The sequence below is a fragment of the Pomacea canaliculata genome, linkage group LG10 (assembly GCF_003073045.1).
Source record: "Pomacea canaliculata isolate SZHN2017 linkage group LG10, ASM307304v1, whole genome shotgun sequence".
Lineage (NCBI taxonomy): Eukaryota > Metazoa > Mollusca > Gastropoda > Architaenioglossa > Ampullariidae > Pomacea > Pomacea canaliculata.
The window spans coordinates 16,605,381-16,627,443 of record NC_037599.1 but is presented as its reverse complement, the minus strand read 5'-3'; the positions used below and the strand labels follow the sequence as shown (position 1 = coordinate 16,627,443).

Here is a 22,063-nt window from a genome sequence, read left to right as displayed (position 1 = left end):
ACGTAATTAACGTCATTTTAGACTAACATCTACGTCCTGAGAAAAATTGAGCAACCAGCCAACCCTCAGCCAGTTTTTATCCGGTCTTCAGCTGTTTGTCCCAGTTCAGAGGAGGATGCTGTCGTGGTTTTGCCATGTGATAAGCTATAAACGTTTTGCCAAAGAGGCTAAACTAATTCATATTTAATGTGTTTAACTGTAGACAGCAGGGGAGACAATGTAGTAAGGAAAATATCAAAAACGTGAATAGGAAATGCTGGACGTAGACGGTTCCTCCATGGCTGACTTGCTGGCACGAGACCTGACGACAGGCGGAGAGCTTGCAGAGAGAAGACAAGTGAGAGGCTGGCTGCGAGAAGGAGGCTGGTGGGAGGACGGGTGGCTACGTGGAGCCTGCAGTCAGTGGGAGGTAGTGAAGTGGCGCGGACCCTCACACCGACAGGCGACTGGAGACACGGGTACTGTTGGAGGAACAGCAAACAGACCTCCTGGCTTTCACTGAGACTTGCAGGGAGTTTGTGCTGCACCTGCAACTGGAGAATCAGAATGGTAACAAGGTAGGATGGAAACTAAACTTTTTTGGTGATGTTATTCTCTTCTGTAACAACTCTCAGCGCGCATAAAGTTTTATTCTAAGACGGATTTATTTTTATTTCTCCCCTGTCTATATTTTATCTCTCTTTCTTCGGTCCTTTCCTTCGTTTATTCGTCTCATCTTTATTTCTTTCTATACTTTATGCTTCCTTTCCTTTCTTCATTCATTCTTTATCTCTTTTTTCACTCTGTATTCTTTCCTTTCTTTCACTCATTCATGCATAGTTTTTTTTTCTTTAGCTCATTTGATTTTGTCTTGCCTGCCTGCTTGTGTTGAAAGCATTAACGGTGTGATGTTTGGCGGTTAAAAAAAAACTTTTTTAATAGCCTCTGGCAGTTTTGTCGAGCTTTTTGGGGAACACAGCACTGCATTATTCTTTTGTTGTCACGTTTTCACGTGACCTCTGGTGATACTTGAGAAGTCTAAGCTGCAATTCAAATTTCTCGCAGTCCATGGAGAAGCATTTAGCGCATGATAGAGGTCTGTACACGACACTCTTCATTTTGTTTCCCACCTTCCCTCTCAACAATCTTTCTCTCATTCACTTTTATCTTTCATCATCCACCACCACCATCACCACCACCACCCCAAATCCCCGTCTTCCTTTTCTCTTTTCTTCCACCTCATTCTATCCTTTCCTCCCCCACTCTGCCTGTTTGTGCGCGTGTCCGTGTTTGTAAGTGTAAGTGGGTGTGTGATTGAATTTTGGTAGGTATAAATTACAAACTAATCTTCGTTTCATCACTTTTTATATTTTAATGCCCCTATAAGTTATCGCTTAAAAATCATACACCTGCCGGTATGTGTCAAGCCTTTTATCATTTGAACATCGAGTCCTGAGCCAGGAAAACTTTGCTTATCTGTTTAATCCGTTGGCGAATGTATTCCATTACTTTCCAAAGACTCCGCCATGTTTAACCCTCCTGATCAGGAGAGCAACAGCACAAACCTTAATCAGCGGTCTGCCAAAAGATTATTTGTAGTTATTTTTTCCAGTTAATTTAAACCAGTGAATTTTTCCAGCTGATTAGTTCGGTTTTATTTGAAAATTTCCAAATCTTGTTCTCCTATCTCGTCCGTAGACTGTCCTTTCCCTTGAGAGGCTGACAAGGGAGAGTTAATCCGGAATCCACACTGCCTTCTGTCCTGAAGTCTTTGCTAGTCCATGTCATGCGCTGTAAAATTTAATTTATTACTACATTCTAGAGCGCACTTTTCATTGTATAACAGGCGCAATGCTCATAAACAGAAACAATGTATATACACAAAAAAAACCTCAAAATAAACATACAAACATCTATCCAAATATATCAAAAACCACAGAGACCTAATAACAACGTGGCATCGATGTCACACAGACCGTGTGACTGAAAACTTTTGAGCCTTCTAGACATGAATGATGCGGTTTCATGATGAAAAATGTTTCTTTTTATCGTCCATCGTTTCTTTTGTGAGAAGAGACTAAAAACTGTATTATTTATCCCAAAGCAATGTTCACCGCATGGCTTGTTTGACATCAGTTGTGTGTTAAAGACCACAAAGAAAGAAAAATGTTAGAATTAATTTATTTTTGTATGGAGGCACCTTAAAATAGAACGATATCGAGGCATTTGACACACGTGCAGATCAGCATGCCAGGGAAGAAGACAGACACACAGATACGCAGACAGACTCGCAAACAGGCTTGAAAACAGAAAGGCAAACAACCCGCCAGCAGCCAAAGATGCAGGCAGTCAGCCAGACCGGCGGAGAGACAGACAAACAGATGAATGAAGACAAGAGCAGAAGGATGCACTCTAGCTCATCTAGATTCCCTTATTCGCATTGCAGTGAAATGTTGTGGCAAAGCAGGAGAAGCTACAGGAGCCTGGTTCTCATCCATTACATCACAATTTATCTCGGGGTTACTTTACCATCTTGTGCCAGCCTATTTATAGCAAATCTGTGTGTGTGTGTTTTCCAGAAGAGGTGCTAAAGTGGTTGGCAATGATATTTTAAGGAATAAAAAGTATTTTTCCTATAACTGTGACTGGAGCCTTGCGTGGAGGGAGAGACGGAGAAAGAACTGAACTGGATTTCACCTTTATAACGAGACTACCGGCCTAGATTTTCTGGTCTGTACAATAAAAACAGAACATAAGTCAACCATGGTACACGTAAACAACACTATTTACAACCAGCTAACACCAGCTTGAGAAACGCAATGGGAGTGGAAAGAGAGATAAAACCTATATTTAGCTTATTGTGGATGATATCATTACATAATAATAACTTTATGAGCATAACGTATGTTAAAACCGATGAGAAAAGTCGATAAAAGAACATGTCCAGCCTACGAAAACAGCGGTGATAAACATACAGACACACCGACTAACGGATGGAGAAAGAAAGTCCACGGTGAGTCGCGCTCACCACCATGCGATGTGTGGAGGGGAGTCAAGGGGAGGTCAGCGAGAATGCAGTGGTGTGTGCGGAAGGTGACGAGCAGCGATGACGGGGAACAAAGCAGCATTGAAAATTTTGAGAGATGATGATGGATAAGTGAGCCGATGATAGTCACAGTCGAGGATTCAAGTGGGAAATGTGCCAGTCTTCTCTCGACTCCCACTGCGGGCACTCACCTTTGCAAACATACACGCGCGTGCACACACAAACACACACACACACATCCGCGCGTGCACACTAACATACCAAATAAATAAACAAGCAATTAGATAGGAGAAAACACTCTAGACATCGACCGTTTGTAGGAGTGACATACTTTGTATAATTCTGAATATTATTTTCCGACTACCAGCACTATATTGTCATCACTATAAAGATAAATCAGTGATGCTACAGATATTCTCTAAACTTCAAAAATGTATTTTTAGAATATAATACGAAATAACCAAGCTTCCTTATATACACCATCATTTGACATAAGAGGAACATATCTGTGGGCGGCTGAGCAGAGTAAAAATAACATGAACTCTTGACTTAAATCACAACATATTTTGAAAGCGTCTGCACTCATGAGTACTTTTGCATGAAAATAAAATAAACCATTCCCTCTTTCCATCTTTCCTTCCGTCTTTCCTGCTTCACTGGCTGTAGTGTCGAGCCAGGACTTTATCATCTGATCCCGGAGCGGAGTTTCTGCTTGTCTCCAAAAAACAGAAGTCCGTTACTTCCACGGGATGAACGGTAGCATACGAACAGTCTTATGTATAGATAGCATACAGTTACGTCCGGCCACACGACGTCACACCTGCGGAATGACGTGACGTATGGTAGCGTGACGTCACGTATGGCAACATAATGTTCGATGTTACCAAGGAATATCATATCCGAATCCCTCATCTCAACGAGCGCTACACGAGATATTGCGAGTTCTGGAGGTGACGTAGCTGCTCACGACCGCCATAGTTGCCAGCAGCTACACGTCACAACAATCAAGACCTTGTGAAAGCAAACACGCACTTAAATGACGTGGCGTGAAGGGGAGATAACTGGTTTCAGGGAAATTACTCTTGAGTGACACGAAGAGCAAGTAAACTTCGATTTAAGAAAAAAAAATTCTCTTGAAAACAGTTTTAAAAAAAACTTGATAAGTCTGCTCACTCTTCTTATTGCAAAGTTCTGCGCTACTGTCAGGACCCTATACTGTCCCTCTTTAGACTTTTTAGTCTTTCGCCTTTCCGTTTTTCTTTCTGTCTGTCTGTCTTTCTTTCGTTCGTTCTTTTGTATACACATTGGGAAGCGAATAGCCGAGTGGTTAGAGCACCGGTGTCCAAACTGAGAGGCGAGTCGGTTCGATACCCGTGTAGCGCAGCAACCCTTCCCCAGTTGACCCAGCTGTCTGGAATGGGTACCTGACTCCAGGAATGTAAGGCAACGCCCTCACATACAGCTAGTCCCGATTACATAGAAAAAAAACAGACACATCTTCAAATACAGGAACAAGCAGACAGAGTAAGTACTTTTCTATGATTTGTATCGCGGTAGAAGCAAACACTGGAGCACCTATCTCACTTTTCTTTGAGAGAAATCCAAGCAGGCGAGACAAACTGACTGTGGTAGGTACACGTGACGTGTTGATCTCTCGGCGTGAAGCTCTCCTCTTCCCCTCGCACCCTCTCCACCTCCCCTCCAACATTCACTCACACACACACACACAAATACACACGCTCACGCACGCTTGTATGGGAAAGAATACGGCTAAAAATGAACAGTTTTTAGAAAGTTCATGTACATATGAAACCCAGCCTCAGACCTAACCGGGAGTCGGTTGAGGGGGAGGGTTGCTACCTCACTATGATCCTGCGTGCGCAGCAGATTTTCTGCTTTGTAAATAAATATCCATGAACAATGAGCTCCCTTCTTCCTGAGGCTTTCGCACAGTTCGTTATAGTCCATAAAAAACGGTTGTGATACCTGTAGATTTGAATTCTTCAGATACTGACGGAACCGAGAGGCTAGCAGAGAGTTAAAGGACTAGTGTGGTACACATTTCTCAAATTGTTGCCCTTAAAACTTAGTGTGTGCTTTTTTGTTTGTTTGTTATTTGTTTTGTTTTGTTTTTTGTTGTTGTTTTGTTGTTGTGTTTTTTGTTTTTGGTTTTTGTTTTTGTGTTGGTTGTTGTTGTTGTTGTTGTTGTTGTTGTTGTGCTCTTTGACTTTCTGTGTCCTTTAATTGTGACCAGTCGTCGGGTGGACATGATGAGATGCAGCAACAATGGTTAAGGTCCTGCCAGCCGACGTATTCTGTCCCTCTCAGTAGGTCTACCAACTCATTCTCGAACATGATGATAGAAAGAAAGTAGGGTATTTACCCAGATTTGGGAAAATATGATCTAGCACTGAGCTTTACTCGATCTTTGCTCTCTACTAGTCCTTTAAGCCAGAGAACTCTGGGAACGTCCGAAACAATTACTGGTAGCATTGCTGATAGCGCGTCTGAAAGAGTTTAGAACAAGAAAGCTTTGAGACATGCTGCACTTCGTGCAAAACCTTGCAACTGATTTCAGCTGCTTTACTTACTTTTTTCGTTTCTTTATTGCATCTTTTTTCAATTTAAGAATCATTCCTTTTTTGATGCATCTGCATTATGTGTAATAAATACCTGATAACATCTTTACTTCTGCACTCGAGAATGAAAACATTCTGAGATATTTTCGTCTGGAATTAGTTTGAAAGCAAAATTTAGAAGCAGTTTGTGTGTCCGTGTGTGTGTGTGTGTGTGTTTGTGTGTGTGGTGATGATGATGATTTTGTAATTCATACATTTCCGAATTTCCAGTGTTAATTTTTGATTGCTCTTACGTGTGCAAAAATCGTCTGGAAAATTTATCATTTTATAGAACACTAACCCTCATCTTGTCTTCAATATCTGTTTATTTGGACTAGATTGATAGGCATGAAATCTTAATACTATACCACGGTAATGTCCATTTAATTTTATTTTTGACGTCTACTATTTTATTTCTTTGTCCTTATATTCTTGTTTATTAAAAACCTAGCGATTAATTTCCTGTCATTTATATCTCGGTTGGCAGGTGTAGTTTTTATGTTGTTTTTTTTTTAATTTGCACAGTTGTGATTCTTTCCAAACTGTATTACTCAATATAGTACAGTTTCTACTTGTTAAATGACCAAAAATGAGATTCACATGGTAAGAGCTGTTGTTTTTTACTTTTCGTTCTGTGATTCTCAAAGTTACATGCTAAAAAAAATGTCTGTTCTCGAATTTCCAGTAAACATCCTGCGGTCTTCTGTCATTGTTTCCGCTTCCTCTTCTTTGAAAGATTTGTTTTGTTTTTTTATTTTTTTGTAAAGTCAGGGATCCCACGCTGGAGTATATCCCACCCACACACCTGGCCATCCTGTTCAAACCAGAAAATCCGATTTTGTTACATAAGAAGCATCTCGTGCAGCCTCCGTCCCACGTCCTCAACTCATTTATCTGGCCCTCTGTATACTTATTTTCCCTCCTCCCTTTTAATGTGGCAGCTGTCGGGTCGTGGTAGCGCTGCTGGTGTTGATGTCGGCTGCGGGACTGGATGGCGTGCACGCTGCGAATGCCGCTCGCTCCGACCTGCTGCAACGCCCTGTTGACGCGCTGTTGCTGGAGCAGCATAACGTCTTCAGGCAGGAAGAACAGGCCGCCAACATCTACAAGATGGTGAGTGCGCATGGCCGGAAGTTGGGGGCTGGCATGTGGTCCTCATTGCGCGGCTGGACGCCAGGCGGCCTCTGACGTCACGTTCAGCGCCGTCAGCACGTTAGGCACGAAAACTAATCAGACAGAAAAGGATGCTTGGCTTTTGAAACTGTCATGAACATGCCGATGTCTTTATCTCTGTATCACTTCTTATTTCTTTTTATCGTTTCCCACAATCTTGGTTTTCTCGTCTTTATTCTCTTCATCTTCTTGCTCCATCATGATCGTGGTCATGGTCGTCGTCGTCGTCAGTCTTCCTTCTCCTTCTCCTTCTCACCATTTTTTTTTTTTTTTTTTGGAGGGGGGGACGGGGTTCTCTTTTTTTTCTCCTTCATTTTATTCCTGTTTTTTTCTCTTTCCGACAGTAACTTTACTTTGATCCTATTCTGACCATCAGCATGCCTACACTGTGTCTGTATTGACTGTCAAGAGTCAGCAGGCTGGCACAGCCTGGGGCTACAAATGTCTGGTGACACAGGCATTTAGACATTTGGTCCTCGTCATATGCTGCATGCCAGAATGCCTGCTGGGATACTAGGATGCCATAAATCACAATAACTGCTCAGATACTCAGAATGCCCTGTTCCACAAATGAGTGCCAATTAAAGTACTCAGAATGCCTTGTCAAAATGATTTCTATCAGGCTGGAGGATGCTATGTGTCAAAATAACTGAAAAGAGCAGTAAAATGATAAAAAAATTGTTTTAAAAAAATCACATGAAGGAAAACTGTCTTGTGGAAAGGGGTTCTAAGGGAGGTACACCAGAAACTGTAGGGAGAAAGGAATTTTGAGCATTGACCTGAATGACAGAAACAAAGACACGAAAGAAAATAAAGGTGGACAGGAAGTTTGGAATAGCCGACTGGTAAAACCGTTGGCAGAAAGCTTTGGTAAGACTTTCTTTATGGAGCAGAAACTAGAACAGTGTGTATGCAAAGATCTCAATTCACTGGCAAGGCTGCAACAGTTCAGAAAGGAGTAAAGGAGGACAACAGTAATACGATGTTGATATTGCATGGTTGGTACGTGCACGAAGCTGCAATGGCAAGAGGTGTAACACGATCTTTTACTCACGGAGGACACCGTGCTTTGAGCTTTGTTTAGCTTATCAAAGAAATCACACAAATAAGGAGAAATCAACAAAATTCAAGATACTTTGTTTCTTTGACCATCTAAGTGTCATTGATATTTCATAGATCCATTATCACAGAAAACAAAATGTACATTATGATCATCACAATATCTAGAACATATAAATGTGCGGACACAATCGTTTTATTTAGTTATTTTAGCTTTCAAGATCTGACACCGAGGATGTCCCATAATCTCCTATCTTTCACTAACACACAGCCATGTGACCTCTTGTTTTTCAACCTCTTCTCTTGTAACCTCTCCCTTGACTCTGTGAACACACCCTCGTGACTGTCTCGTGTAACGAGTGTCTGTATGTTCACACCCATCCTCCTCCACCTCCAGCGCTGGAACTCTTCAGTGGAGGCGGCTGCCAGCAGGTGGGTGTCCCGCTGTGATTTCAAACACGAGCTGGGAGGAGAGTACGGCGAGAACCTCTTCTACGACACCAACAAGGGCGAGGACAAGGAAGTCCTCTTGGGCGGGCTGGAGGCGTGGCACGAGGAAAAGAGGGCGTGGCGATATACTAGCGCCTCCTGTGGCGCCGCCTGCCATTACACACAGGTAACTACTTTATCTTCCCTTATTAACTAAAAGTTTACAGCTCTTTTGTGAGATGGTTCGTTAGTGATTCTCAGTAGTGTTTGTATTAGAATTACACACTTACATGTCTATTTCTTTTTATCCATTTATTTTTTAATCAACTATTGAATATAACGAACAAAACATAAAGTCGTAAAAGAATAAAAGGAAGCTGTGTTATAGATAATGGTGTTACATGTATCATTATGATTTGTGGGGAAATTATTGCAAATGTAGTAAGGTGTAGGATTGTATACAGGTAACACACCTTGTGCCAAGCTCTGATTTTGTGAAAGACTTGCCGGAACAGCGGCAAAACAATCATTTTTATCACAACAAAGCATAGCACAAGCTGGGAATGATTTGTCCAAACTTATACATGGCTGCTTGTCTTTTTGCTGGCAGATGGTGTGGTCCAGCACGACCGAGCTGGGGTGCGCATTCAAGAGATGTCCGGGGCTCCGGGTGGGCTCTCGGAATGTTGCGAACGCTATGTACCTCGTCTGCTTCTACTACCCAAGGTAGGGCTCCACCCACTGTGCAACTTCCCAACCATTGAACTATTATTCTTGCTGGACTGCTTTCCATGATAAAGTCACTTGGTGAAGTACCCAATCATGTATTAGCTGCTCTGTTAGTAGCTGCTTTCGAGGCTGACTACCTCTAAATTTACTTTTGACTGTAAAACTCACCGTCCTGACTGTAAGGTTTTAGTAGCCTACTTCTCGAGGTAAGCTATCTTGTGTCTGGCAGTCTCATTTCTGGGTGTATTTGAGTAACAATTCTTTCATCTGCTTCAAGTTCACCTCAGAGTAATTGTAACTTGTGGCTATATGTTAGTAGTTTTCTTTTGGCTATCTGCAGACAGTTTGTTCTATCTTTAGCTACATCATTTCTGTATTTAGCTAGCTTGCTTCTAGTTATTTGTGGCAGCTTGCTTCTATTTTTAGCACGCTGGCTTTTGGTTATCTGCAGCTGGCTTGCTTCCATGTTGTAGATACATTACGTCTGGCCATCTATAACTAACTTATATATAGCCAAGGTATAAAGGTATAAAGCTACTGAGTCTCCGAGTCTGTGTAGTGATGATGATTGATTGATGATGATGATGATGATGATGATGATGATGATGATTGATGATGATGATGATTGATGATGATGATGATGATGATGATGATGATGTATCAATGTGCGTGCATTAATTTGTCTCCAGGGGCAACTGGATTGGAGAATTCCCCTTCAAAAACGGAGCGCCCTGCTCCAAGTGTGGTTCTGACACGTGTCAGACAGGACTGTGTGTTCCTGGTTCCAGCAGCTACCAGACGGAGAAGGCACAATCCGACATGTGTGAGTGGACAGCATGTCCTCCACTGACTCTTCTCTCTTTGCTGTCTTTTACTTCGTGTAAAAATTATGCTCGTACCTCCCTATGCCATAAAAACTCAGTCAAAACTTCCATTTGGAAACAAACTGGAGGGCATAGACAATAATATGTAACACTGGCCAGCCAGACTGTAACACTAACCAACATTATTGTTGACCAGCATTACTATACGACTAACTATTGTGAATGTAAAGCTGACCAGCAATACTGTAACACTAAGTATCAAGATGCTCAGTGTCACCGCCAAACTTTCCACCAACAAAACTCTCGTGGATCGTTTCTTGCCAGTGAAGTGAAAGTGATGTGACGGGGTAGCCTGCAAACAGTCACACAGCACACTCAAGGGAAGGGGGGGGTGGGGAATGAGAAAATATATGTTTGTTATGGCAGGCGCTGCAGAAGGTTCCCTGTGACTGGAGATGAAGGGTTGCAAGCGTGGGATGGAGATGATGGATGGCTCACAACCCGCCATGTTGCGTCGAGAAAACGTGGAGCGTCAAACGTTTGAGTTTATCCGCAGACGAAGATCGATCTTCGGGGTAGTTAGGACTGGACACGAGGAATCCTGATAAAAATAGCGAACTGTTGTTTGGAACAACTTCCATCAGTCTTGGACAGACAAGGGCCGTTGGTTGTTGTGAAAAGTAGGGAGCAGCATGACGACGAGAAATATTCACCATAGGATTCCTAAATCACCAGACCTGGCTCTTTTTTTGCGTGTGGAAAGGCAGGAAAATTAGAGGATGGTGTTTAAAAAAAAAACTACTACAAAGCAAACCATCACTCCAGCTGTACGCCATCCATGAACACGTAAAGGGAAAGCACCAAACGTCTGTTAGAGGGTACGATGACCTCCCTTGGACCTGACTGCAAGAGTCTCTGCAAATGAAAATTGAAGTTACAGATGATTTGTTTTCATAGTTTCCTTGGAAATAAATTAAGTATTCAATAGTCTTTTACTGCCAAAAGAGGAAGTTCTCTAGCTTACTCTGTAAATAGTAAAGTGAGCTCCAGAAAACTTAAAACCTGGGTTACTGTCTATTAAAAAAAATTAAGAAGAGAACAGCATGCCATCCCATACTGTGAGAGTTTATGGATGAGAGATCTGCACGGTTTTTTGTTGTTATCATTAGTATCAGTACTTTTGTAGTTGTAATAATTTAATGTCTATGTCATCATAAGCAATTCTCGACTATCAAGTTCCGAGGCTCGTGAGAAAGTCACATTACACCCTCTGATATTCTTCACTTCCCATCACATTAGGGAAAGCAGACCAAATTTCAAAGGAGTTGATATTTAGCAAACATATTATTTATTTCAAAATATTAGAACTACAGTTTTTCGTTCAGATTTTGAGAAGTGTAAAAAAAAAAATAAAACATCGAGACGAAGAAGTGAAAGAAGAGAAAAACAACAAACGCAAACACAAGGAGAGACTGAGGAGGTGAGTCGCCAGGAAGGTTGTGGAAGTTTACAACAAGAGTCACATTTCTCACCACTAACGGGAACTAAACAAATATCGGCCAACCTTTTCTTTGGCGGTCTTTGTACATGTTTTCTGGCAGCCTCCTTCTCATTTTTGCAATCTCAGGAGACTGACAGTGACAAGTTGGCTGCACCGCTTCTCCCCTCCTCCTCCATTGCAGCCTCCGAGATAAGAGGGAGGAGAGTCCCGTCTACAGAAGCCGAGGTTGCTACGGTCAGTCGATCCTTGATTGCTGTTACTACACGGAGGCTGGAGTGAAGCAGAACTATGACAACACAGAGAGATCATAAATTACAAAACAGTGACACAAGCAAGGGATGAATAGAATGCAACAAAAGCTAGGATGCTGTAAAATTCTATTTTTTCGCGTTCTCAAGAATATTTTTTGGGTGTTTTAATGGGAGGGGTTGGAAATCATCAAAATATCCAGACAGCATGTCTGTCAACGACTGGGGAAAAAAAACAGAACTGGCGAAATGTTTTTCTGGATTGTTTGGAATGCTACAGTGAAGTTCTTCCAACAAAAATTGTGGAATGGATCACCAACAGCAACGACATAGAAGTGAAAATATTTCCAGTCACATATTTTATGTTTCTTCCTTAGTTTTAGTCTAACTATTGAACTACGTTGAGATATTTTATTACTGTTCCCATGTAGTAAATTATTGTTAAACTGTAGCTCACACTTTAAAGTTTAGCTGACTCTACGTTGCTAAGATACAGCTATTATAAGTTTCTTTCAAAAATCGTATTTGTGGTTTCAGTAAGGACTACAGTCGAGGATATGCTAAATGAGAGGATGCGCAATAGTCGAACTATTTGTGATGTCACGAGGTCTTGTGCGCATCGTGTTCAAATACTTTAATCACATGACCGGAAACACAATTTTCGTTCAGATTTTGAGAATAAGTATTTTTTTCACATTAACATGTATTTGTAAATCAGTATATTTCTTTTAATCCACCGAGCTGAAAATAGTTTGGTCTCGGGTTCCACTTTAAACTTATGTCAAACAGCAATGACATCTCTGGCTAACTCTGTGCTCATTGTATCTGATATATAGAAAATATTTTCTCAAATAAATCGTGGTGGTATATAGCTTTACCGTCAATAGTCGAGGATAGCCTACCTGTACATAACACGACCTCTATATTTTTCTAACCCCACCACCACCACTACCATCATCAACAAATCCCAAGTCAACACCCTTCCACCCTTTTCACGCACGCGGAGCTGCAGGATGGTGTGTTATTTTCCAACGATCCCTAGGGTTTTTAGTACAGGCTGAGAATAACCTGCCAGTCCTGAGTTTAAAATTAGCTCCTATTGACGGCGGGTACTTGTGTTTCCCTCTGGCACCACACAGTGAATATCAGTCACAGGCTTTAAAAATCCTTTTAGCTTTTAAGTCGCAACCAAACATTCTTTTTTCTTTTTTTGGGGACTGCGTTCATTTACTTTCGGTCCCTGTTGAAATTTTCGCGCAAGATGTTCGGTATCTGCGCATGTCCAGAATCAAAGAAAGGCGCGGCGTCAGCAGAGCTATTTTTAGATACTTGCTATAAAGAAATCAACTTTTTTCAACAAAGTCTGGCAAGTCCAAACATTAGAGCAAACTATGCTTCAAGCAGACGACGAAAAAACAAAACAAAAAGACTTTAAAGACAGTTTTGGAAAGGTTTAAAATAAGCATTCTCTATGGTAAAACCTGAGGCTGTGGGTTTGGGAAACTGAGGTTCACGGCTGTCATCGACAGATTTCTGTTAAAAGCAACAGTTCAGTTTGCCTGTCTGACCTCTCAGTAGCAGACCTTACTAACAGTGTGTGTGTGTGTGAGACTGAATGTGTATATATTTATATTAAGTGTGTGTGTGTGAGAGAGAGAGAGGGGGGGAGATGGTATGTGTATTTGAGAGTGTGCTCTGTATGTGTCCAGTCGTGAAGTCTTTATTTTGTATTCCAATAAGTAATCCAAGTGTTATTATTTATAACTGTTTATGATTCAGTATTATCATAGTAGCATTGTTCCTGACATTAGCCCAAGTTTCACACGAACACCTCATGTTTACGCAGTGATATCATTCCACGAAATTGTAGTACTGGGCTGTTGGTTGAAAAATTTTTTACAATTGACTACTAAAACGAGGCAGGTTTATACAAAGCCTCCGGTTTGGTCACATTCATTGTTAAGGCTAGCCGAGACTAACAGTGAAGAACTAAGAGGCTAGGCGTTGGTCTCGGCAGACAGACAGAAATCCACAGAAACACGTCCATGACAATTCTGAACTGCAGTGTATGAAGCCTGAATACCTGAAGGCAATTGGCCAATAACCATTTCAGCCGATTGGCTGATAAAATGAGTCACTGAAGACTCAAGTCATGTGATCCAATATAGCCAATCGTCTTTGTTTGGAAGCAGGTACACCACCTTTTGTCTGCGCATGAGCAATGATTGATTTGTGCGCCCATCGAACTATGCCCATCACAGTGCGTTTTTAAATTGGAAAATGGCCAAATCCATCAAATAAGACGAATTTACACTGTGATTTATTATTTAACTTTAGACTCAAAAGATATTAATCGGGTATCCTCTTGTACGCGCACCCTCAAACAGACGTGTATTGTACTTCTTCGCATAAAGAGAATCAAAAAAATACAACAGTCCAATGATAGATGCCAGTGCAGAGATTGTTGGGGTCTGCAGGCACCCTGCGACTATCATATCGCTTTTCTTGCTTTTTAATGGCGGCAGCAGGTGAGGCTGAGACTGTATCTCAGGGGCTGGAGAGAGAAGTGGGGCTGCATCTCAGTGACACCGTTGAAAACTGAATACGGGTGTCTCCTCGAAATAGAACTCTCTGAAAGATTATTAAATCTCATCTGAACTTGGGCGAATAAAATAGATTCTGCCTTTCCTTGAATGTTAATACATACATACCTTATATTAAACTTTTATGTTGCATTACATTACACATGTGCCTAGGCTCATTCAAGCTTATTATGTGATAATATTTGTATGCATGTTTTATATCTTTTATTGTAAAGATAAGAATCCCTCTTTTGCTCATTATTTTTTGTTGTTGTAGTTTTTGTTTGCTTGTTTTTGTATTTTAGTGTTTTTACTCAGAGGTAAGTTCTATATGCGTCATACAGCATCTGAAATCAGTTGTGCAGGATATATATATATCTGCCGAAGAAGCCTGTAAAATTTTATTGTTGTAGCCATGAACTCGAACATTGTCTACGAATACAGTGATACCTCGGTTCTCGAACGCCTTGACTTTCGACCAAATCGGTATTCGACCAGGAAATTCGAGAAAATTTTGTCTTGGAATCCGAACAACTATTTGGAACTCGAACATCCGAACGTCCGAGATGAGCCGAGTTGAGCCGAATGGCGTTCATTCTGCCCAGCGCGCCTTGCTTGCGTCATCAGTGTGAGTGCAGAGGAGAAAAAAACAGCAAACAATTGACAAATTCTTCAGTAAAGAAATCAGACAAGCAACTGCAGAGCAAGATTCTGATTCTCCTCAGCAAGAGATACAGAGAACAGAAACACCCGAAGAGCAGTTACCCTCTGTTTTTATTGAAGAGGACTCCCCTTCAAAACAATAATCATCCCCCTTCCCTCCTCCCTCCACATTCATTCCCTCCTGACATAAAGTTTGGTACAGGTACAGTAAATGAAACACAATTTACTGTACTGTACAGTACATTTTTTTTTTGTTTTTGTTTTAATAAATACACTTTTATTTGTTATTTCTTGTTGAGACTCGTGTTTTTCTACATATTATATACAAATTAGGCCAGTAAATAGGCATTTTCTGGGGCTTGGAACGAATTAATCCAGTTTCCATTATTTCCTGTGGGTTTCATTGCTTCGGTTCTCGAACAGTTTGATTCTCGACCGTCCTCCCGGAACGAATTATGTTCGAGAACCGAGGTATCACTGTATCTCATAAATGTCTGTATAAAGCATTACGAGAAAATTATATAGCGCAGATCACGTTTATATATTTCCATGCATTTAGCACGTGATCCAGAAACTTCTGGAGAACTTCTGTAGAACCGAGGATGAGAATGAAGTTTAAAAAAGACATTGAAGACACAGAGGAAGCAGTAGGGACAATATGTAATCAACAAAGAATATCGGTGAGACAGACTATTAGTCTAAGATATAAAAGGGAGAGAGAGAGAGAAGACAGCAGTTTAATAGCGGAGTGGACTTAGAAGTTCTACTTCTGAAAAGATGTGTTGACCTCTTCACAAGACTCACATACAACAAACTTGTTTCCCGTTTCACGACACTAACATACATCAGGAATCTGATGGAAATTTCTGACGCTTAATGTTCCTTGTTTATCGCTATCGCAAGGGAAGAGAGGGAACATATAGGAGACTGTTTATTTTGTTTATGGCATGCAATGAATTCTGTAACTGAGGTTGTCATTGTCCTCATTTCGTTCGCATGCCGCCATCTTACAGCAGAGTCCGCAGCCCTGCTGCACGCGCCACAGCAGCTGGTGTGGAGGACGTCGTATGAACAGCACAGCGCCTCCGCCCAGAGCGACACCGGAAGTCACTCCTACTCCTACAGCCGCACCGTGCAGCGGGGCCCAGACGGCGCAGGCTACGCTCATGCCGAGGGCCACTACAGCTCCCCGCAAGGCAGTCAGGTAAGGGGTTCACGTATTCACATCCGGCCGTCAGGTAAAGACTCAGTTTTGTCGATCACGAGTACCCCAGGGCTAGAGAGCTACCCTCTCTGTCAAAGCCCGCCCAACGAACTATCTACAACGTCACTAAGATGGCGGCTTTTTTCCATAAGACCACACGCTCCACATTGCAGATGTCCACTAGTTGGATGACCGAGCCATGTCGTTATTATTATCGTCTATCATCAACGTTGTGGTTGTCGCTATTATCATCTTCTATACTCACTCTCTTTCTCCGACTCCTAATGTTTCCTGTGGCGCGCGCTGCTTATCGCCTGTCTACGTGACGTCACAAAACTATCGTCAGCCTACGTGAGGGCGGGAAGTATCCTTTACTTTCTTGACTATTCCTGGCCGGCTTGCTGGCATGGCTCTTGGATTGGAGGTCAAAGTTTAGCAGGATGTTAACCTCACCGCTTCCTAAATGAGGTTTAGCTTTCGTTCTGAGCCCGTATCCACGAAGCGAAGGTAAGAAGGTAAGTCCCGTGTAAATGGATGGCCATAGGCTCTGTAACTACAACATCCAGACTCTGGGGCCATAGTTTCAATCAATGGCAAAGAACCCCTGGGGTAAAGTATGAAACAATAGCTGCAGGGTCTGAAAGTGAGTCATGGTTACAGATGCTCACCATTTTGTCCCACAGGTAAAGACTTTCCCTCGCTTCATGAATACGCTCCTGAGACGGAGGCATTGACCGACGGACTGAAAGAAGGACAAAAAGTAAATAAGTAAACAAGGACAAATGTAGTGCCATACTCATATTAAGGTCTGTATCAATAGGGCTTCAGTCAGGCTCACTACTCAAGAGGGGGGCTCAAGAACCTGGCCACGCACCTGGAGCGACGTGACAAGTCTCCCCTGGAGGTGCTCAGGGAGGAAGACCACTGGTGCCGCGATCGTCTCCCCTCCTGCCGCACGTGGACGCATGACTGCCAAAAGGTGACGTCACTACCGTTTTTTTCTTCTTTCACTTCCCCCACAACTCCACTTCTTCACATCCTTGGTGTCTCGCACTTCAGTGATGTCTCCGGAAGCAAGCTGTATATTTAAGAAAAAGCTTAGCTTCAGGAAAAGAAACATAAAATGTTGTTTCTGTTATAGATATCTTAATAAATCATCAAAAACTAGGAAAATTAATGTAATGAGGTAAAAACAAATTTTGTGTGATGTGTTGCGAGATGGAAATGTGACGATAAATCTAGAAGTCTTTCAAAAGGAGGAACGTGGAAATTTCGAGATGTTAGTTCATAATTTCATCTTAATCTTTGCTTCCCAGTCGTTCCAGCCTTGTTAGCAAAAGAGTTTTTAATGTAATTAGGTTTCTAAATGAGTTAATTTTTTGTTGGGGTAGAGGCAGCCATCATCAAGGAGAAATGTGTGGGATGATTTGTCAACAGTTGCCGTTGCTTATAATCACGAGAAAAAAAATCGTTCTTCAATTTACAGACAGCAGGCACAGGAAGTTACTTTACATTACAACTCAGGAAGCCCAACTGGAGAGTATAGATAATTTATACATGCTCTGTACAAATAGTCAGAAGTCAGAATTAAAATTTATACCCTATAAGTAGTCTATACTCTGTGACTCCGGTGATTTCTTGACAACATAAACAGGGGGCGTTTGCGGATTTATGTTGTGTATATATATACATTTTGACCAAAGCACAACTCAACGATCAAACATTTGTGTGCGTTATTTAAAAGCTTGTACTTTTTCGTAACTTATTTTTTCCTCGGTACCAATTTGTTTTCATTACTTACTTTCTCTCTGTGTAGTATAGAGTGGTGCACTGGTGGCTCGGTATCATTGGCGGTACGCATGAGTGAATGTGTGTCTGTGTATGAATGCTTATGTGTGTTCCTATCTGTTTTTCATCGCCTTCGTCCTTTTTAAATATATTTATTTTTTATCAACTTCACCATTTTAAAAATAAAAATAAAAAGTTAAAATAAAAAATATAAAACAAAAACTCTCACAGGAAACTCGAGAACTTCCGTCAGTGATCCTTCTTACCACCCGAAAGAGTCCAACGAGAGGAAATTGCTTTGAGACTTTTTGTCAGGGCTTGATTCGCCAGCTCGCCTTTTTAAAATTCAGCTCCCTTCACACCACAAGTGAAGAGCCAAAAGATTCTTTTTGTTAGTTCTTCTGTGGCAATATGATATGATGGCTTCCTGTTTAGTGCATCGTATAACACTGAGTGCCTGTCTTTCCTCCGCAGCATCAGCTCCTGAAGTGTGAAGAAAATTATGATGCTTCACGACTCTGATCATCACTGAAAGCTCTAGTCGAAAGCCTGTCTTTCAATCTTGTATTCGTGTTTTCTGCAAGTGTCTTTCTTCCATACCCAGTATTTGGTATAAGATTGTGCCGTTATTTGTATCCCTGCCCAAAAATTAAACGTTTTTTTTTAAAATTATGAAAGTCCTTATATAACTAGACATCATAAGAGATTCTTCAAAATAAATGTTATCCCTAGGTTTATAATTGTGTTCGAGTGACTAGATACAAAATCGGAATGTCTTATTTTATTATGTTTACCCGGTGAAACCTTTGAACATTCCAGTTCTCACCTTAATTTGGAAAGAGGGTCGTTTACCGCTAATGCAAAAAAAAGACTGTTGTTTGTTTGTTTGTTTGTTGTTGTTTTTTAATAACTTGGGTTTGACTCCCTCGATTTAGTTGCAGGTTTAAGTGACGACAGAAAACGAAGTTAAAGTCAGTATACGTGAGCTTTAAGCAAATTATTCCACTGGGATTGCTGTAACCTGTGAGCAGCGTTCAGGATAACTTCTAGTATTGCTAGTTCGAAAAGGTAGAGAAGTTAAAAAGATTTAAAGAGTTTGATGAAATGTCGAAAACCAGCCCTAAGTACTCTCTCTCTCTCACACACACACACTCTCTCTCTCTCTTCTACCTTCAATCTTGTTTTTGACCGCAGAGCAAGTCTGTGTACCTGGCCTGTCCACGAAGCTGCGGCCAATGTAACAGCCAGTCCGAGCAGTCACGTGACCTGACGCCAGGGCAGTTACAAGAAACGGTGTTGCCCCCTGAGCCTCTCCGACAGTCATTACATCCACAACTTGACTCTGGCGGGCAGCTGGTGGTGATCGAGCAGAAGCAGCAGCAGCAACAACAACAACAACAAAGCCACCTCCGGCATTACCCGCAGCAGCAACAGCAACAGAATAGGCCGCGACTTCGACAGCAGCAGCCAGCGGAGGACCGCCAATTGTTGCCAGCACCCGCTGAAGGCCTCCACCTTGCACAGCAACGACATCCCGGCCGCGATGGCGACTCAAGTCAGCACAAGAAAAAGGAGCGACGACAACAGGACAGCGAGCGGAAGGCGCAGCGAAGGGAACAGCAGCATAAGAAGCGACAGCAGAAACAGCAGCAACGACAACAGAAACAGCAGCAACGACAACAACAGAAACAGCAGCAAAGGCAGCAAAATCAACAACAGCGACAGCAACAGCATAGAACACAACAACAGCTGCAGCAACAGCAGCAACAACAACAACAACAACAACAACAGCAGCAGCAGGATCAAAGGTCACGAAATGGAAGACACGGTCAGCTGCATCCCCGCTACAGGACAGTGGACAAGCGAGCTGAACAACTGGCCGAGAATCTAAGACGTAAGTGATGACAGTTGACGAGGACGGGTAGGGGGTGTCCAACTGTTTGTATACCTGCATGCCCGTAAATAAATGTACATAAATGAATGTACATCTGACAACGATCCTTCTGTCGCCAGGTGGCGCTTATGATGGCCGCTGTGAGGACGACATCAAGTACAAGGACAGCTGTTCTTACTGGGTTTCTATGGGCTTTTGCCATGGAAACGAGCTGGTCACCACCGTGTACTGTCGGAAATCGTGTGGCACGTGTTAACTGCCTATTAACTTTGGCAACTGCATGCGCCATCTTCATCCAACATGGCTGACGCTGTCTTCGGAAACCTCTTTGCCTTTGCGCCGGGAACTTGTCCTTTAGAAATGATAAAAATGGCTGAGAACATACAAGAGCTAACGAAACTAAGAATGGGAGGGAAAAGATGTTTGGCTGCTTCACAAGAAGATGCCGTGTCTCAACCAGCCTTAGCTTGGCCTCCTGTCCACCTTAGCCACCCCCAAGTCACACCCTTCCTATAGGTACGTCTCTAACCTGTGTACGTGTGTTACCTGCAGCTCACTCATTAACGAAGAAAGAGAATGACTTTAGATAACATGAGGATGAAAGAGGGGGAGGAACTTAACATCGTCGTGGACAGTTAGTCTGGCAGTCGACAAGAAGAGAATGTGGAGGTTCAAAGGCGGGAGAAGTAAACAGACGACTGAACACTTGTGTCTGCGGGTGTGTCGTGCTTTGATATTCGTCGGAGGCAAATAGTAAGTTCACAAGAAGCAGACGGGTACCGGTGAATTTTACCTTCTGTCACGTATTGTAATCTCTAATTTCTACATAACTTATCATGCATCACTAGCTCTGTCATTCTGTAGCTGTCAATGTTAGGCATTACTTTCTCTGGCTTTGTATCTCTGTGCCTCAGTCTGTCTGTTTCTTTACTATCTGTTTAATTTAACCTGTGTCAATATTCTGCATCCGGTAGCAAATAAATCCAGAAGCAAACCACAGCTTTGTATTCATTATGACATGATGACACAAACCTGGTACTAGATATTTACCTACTAATACATATTCAGTCTTGCTGAATACAGTATAAGCCATACTTTCTTTTTTTAGAACAGATGACAACCCGCCCCAACATAAAAATTTTTCAAAGTCAGAAAAATATAGTTTGTCGCCATTTTTCAAGATTTGAAATCTCTTTGTTAAATTTTGATTATATTTGTACATGAAACTGAGTGTGATATAGTTTATGAGTGCTCATTATAGTGTTTCCTGTTATTTGTTATTTTTATTCCTATTTGTTAAATTTTAAGTAGGAGTGTTTGTCTGTGTTTGTGTGTGTATGTGTGTGTATATATATATGTAATTTGTCTATCCTTGTTTTATGCAAATTTTAGCAATATAATATTTAGTATAATAGTACTCTAGCAACAATATGGTTTGCATAATTTTTAGTTGAATGTACCTTTGAGAGTGATTTTTGTAGAAGCTGTTTTAACAAAAAATTAAAACAGCTTTTGTAGTGTAAGAATAATTGCTATGCAAACGGCATTATGCTCGTTTTACATGCATAATATACTTTTTAAAACATAATAACCAATGTACATAAATGACAAAATAATAAATTTTTATGATGTTTGTCATTTTCATTTTTATAAACACGTCTGTGTCAGTCATTCATCATTCATCTTGATACCTCATCATTGTCATCATCATTATCTCTGTTGGTGCCTCGTCGTTGAAAGCGTTGTTGACGTCGTCAACACAACCCTTAAAGTCATCTCTTTAAGAGAAAAGAATTTCTTTTTTTCCTAGCCCTGAGTATCTTGGCCATAAATTTCTTTCAGTTATAATTTCTTGTGTGTTTGACTGGAGAATATGTATATAAACTGCCATTTGGCAGGATAAATACTCTAACACGGTCAGGAGAATTTTGAAGAATGCGAACTCACGCACTAAGAACTGTCTAAGGGACAATACCTCTCAGCCTCTGATGAGGATACTTAATTCCAGTTGTCTCCCCTATCCCACCAACTAAGCTACACCTACGCAACATGCGTTTGTGGTGGTGTGTGTGAGGGGGTGTATGCTGGATGTGTGAGTGTGGGTGTGTGTGGGTGTGTGGGTGTGCGTGGGTGTGTGTGTGTGCTATATATGTATTCCTGTGTTTCTAAGTGCAAGCAAACTCCGCTGATGACCCAGAGGGTCGATGTCTCGTTTACTTTAAAAGCTTTAATCGTCACGTCGCCCCGGATACATGCTAAAAGCAGCTGGTGATTGAAGTCGTACACATCAACAGAAAACTCCTGGATTTTATGTTTACAGCTGTGA

The 22,063-nt window shown here is 41.6% G+C and overlaps 1 protein-coding gene across 1 annotated transcript; it reads left to right on the top strand.

Moving 5' to 3' along the window:
* The first annotated feature begins 222 nt into the window (after positions 1-222).
* LOC112574397 (peptidase inhibitor 16-like) lies at positions 223-21,363 on the top strand. Its single transcript, XM_025255451.1, has 9 exons — positions 223-557; positions 6,585-6,756; positions 8,273-8,491; positions 8,915-9,030; positions 9,723-9,856; positions 15,865-16,055; positions 16,876-17,034; positions 19,038-19,737; positions 19,857-21,363. The coding sequence occupies exons 1-9, from the start codon at positions 547-549 to the stop codon at positions 19,991-19,993; spliced, it is 1,839 nt and encodes a 612-aa protein (XP_025111236.1). The 5' UTR covers positions 223-546; the 3' UTR covers positions 19,994-21,363.
* Positions 21,364-22,063: the final 700 nt, after the last annotated feature.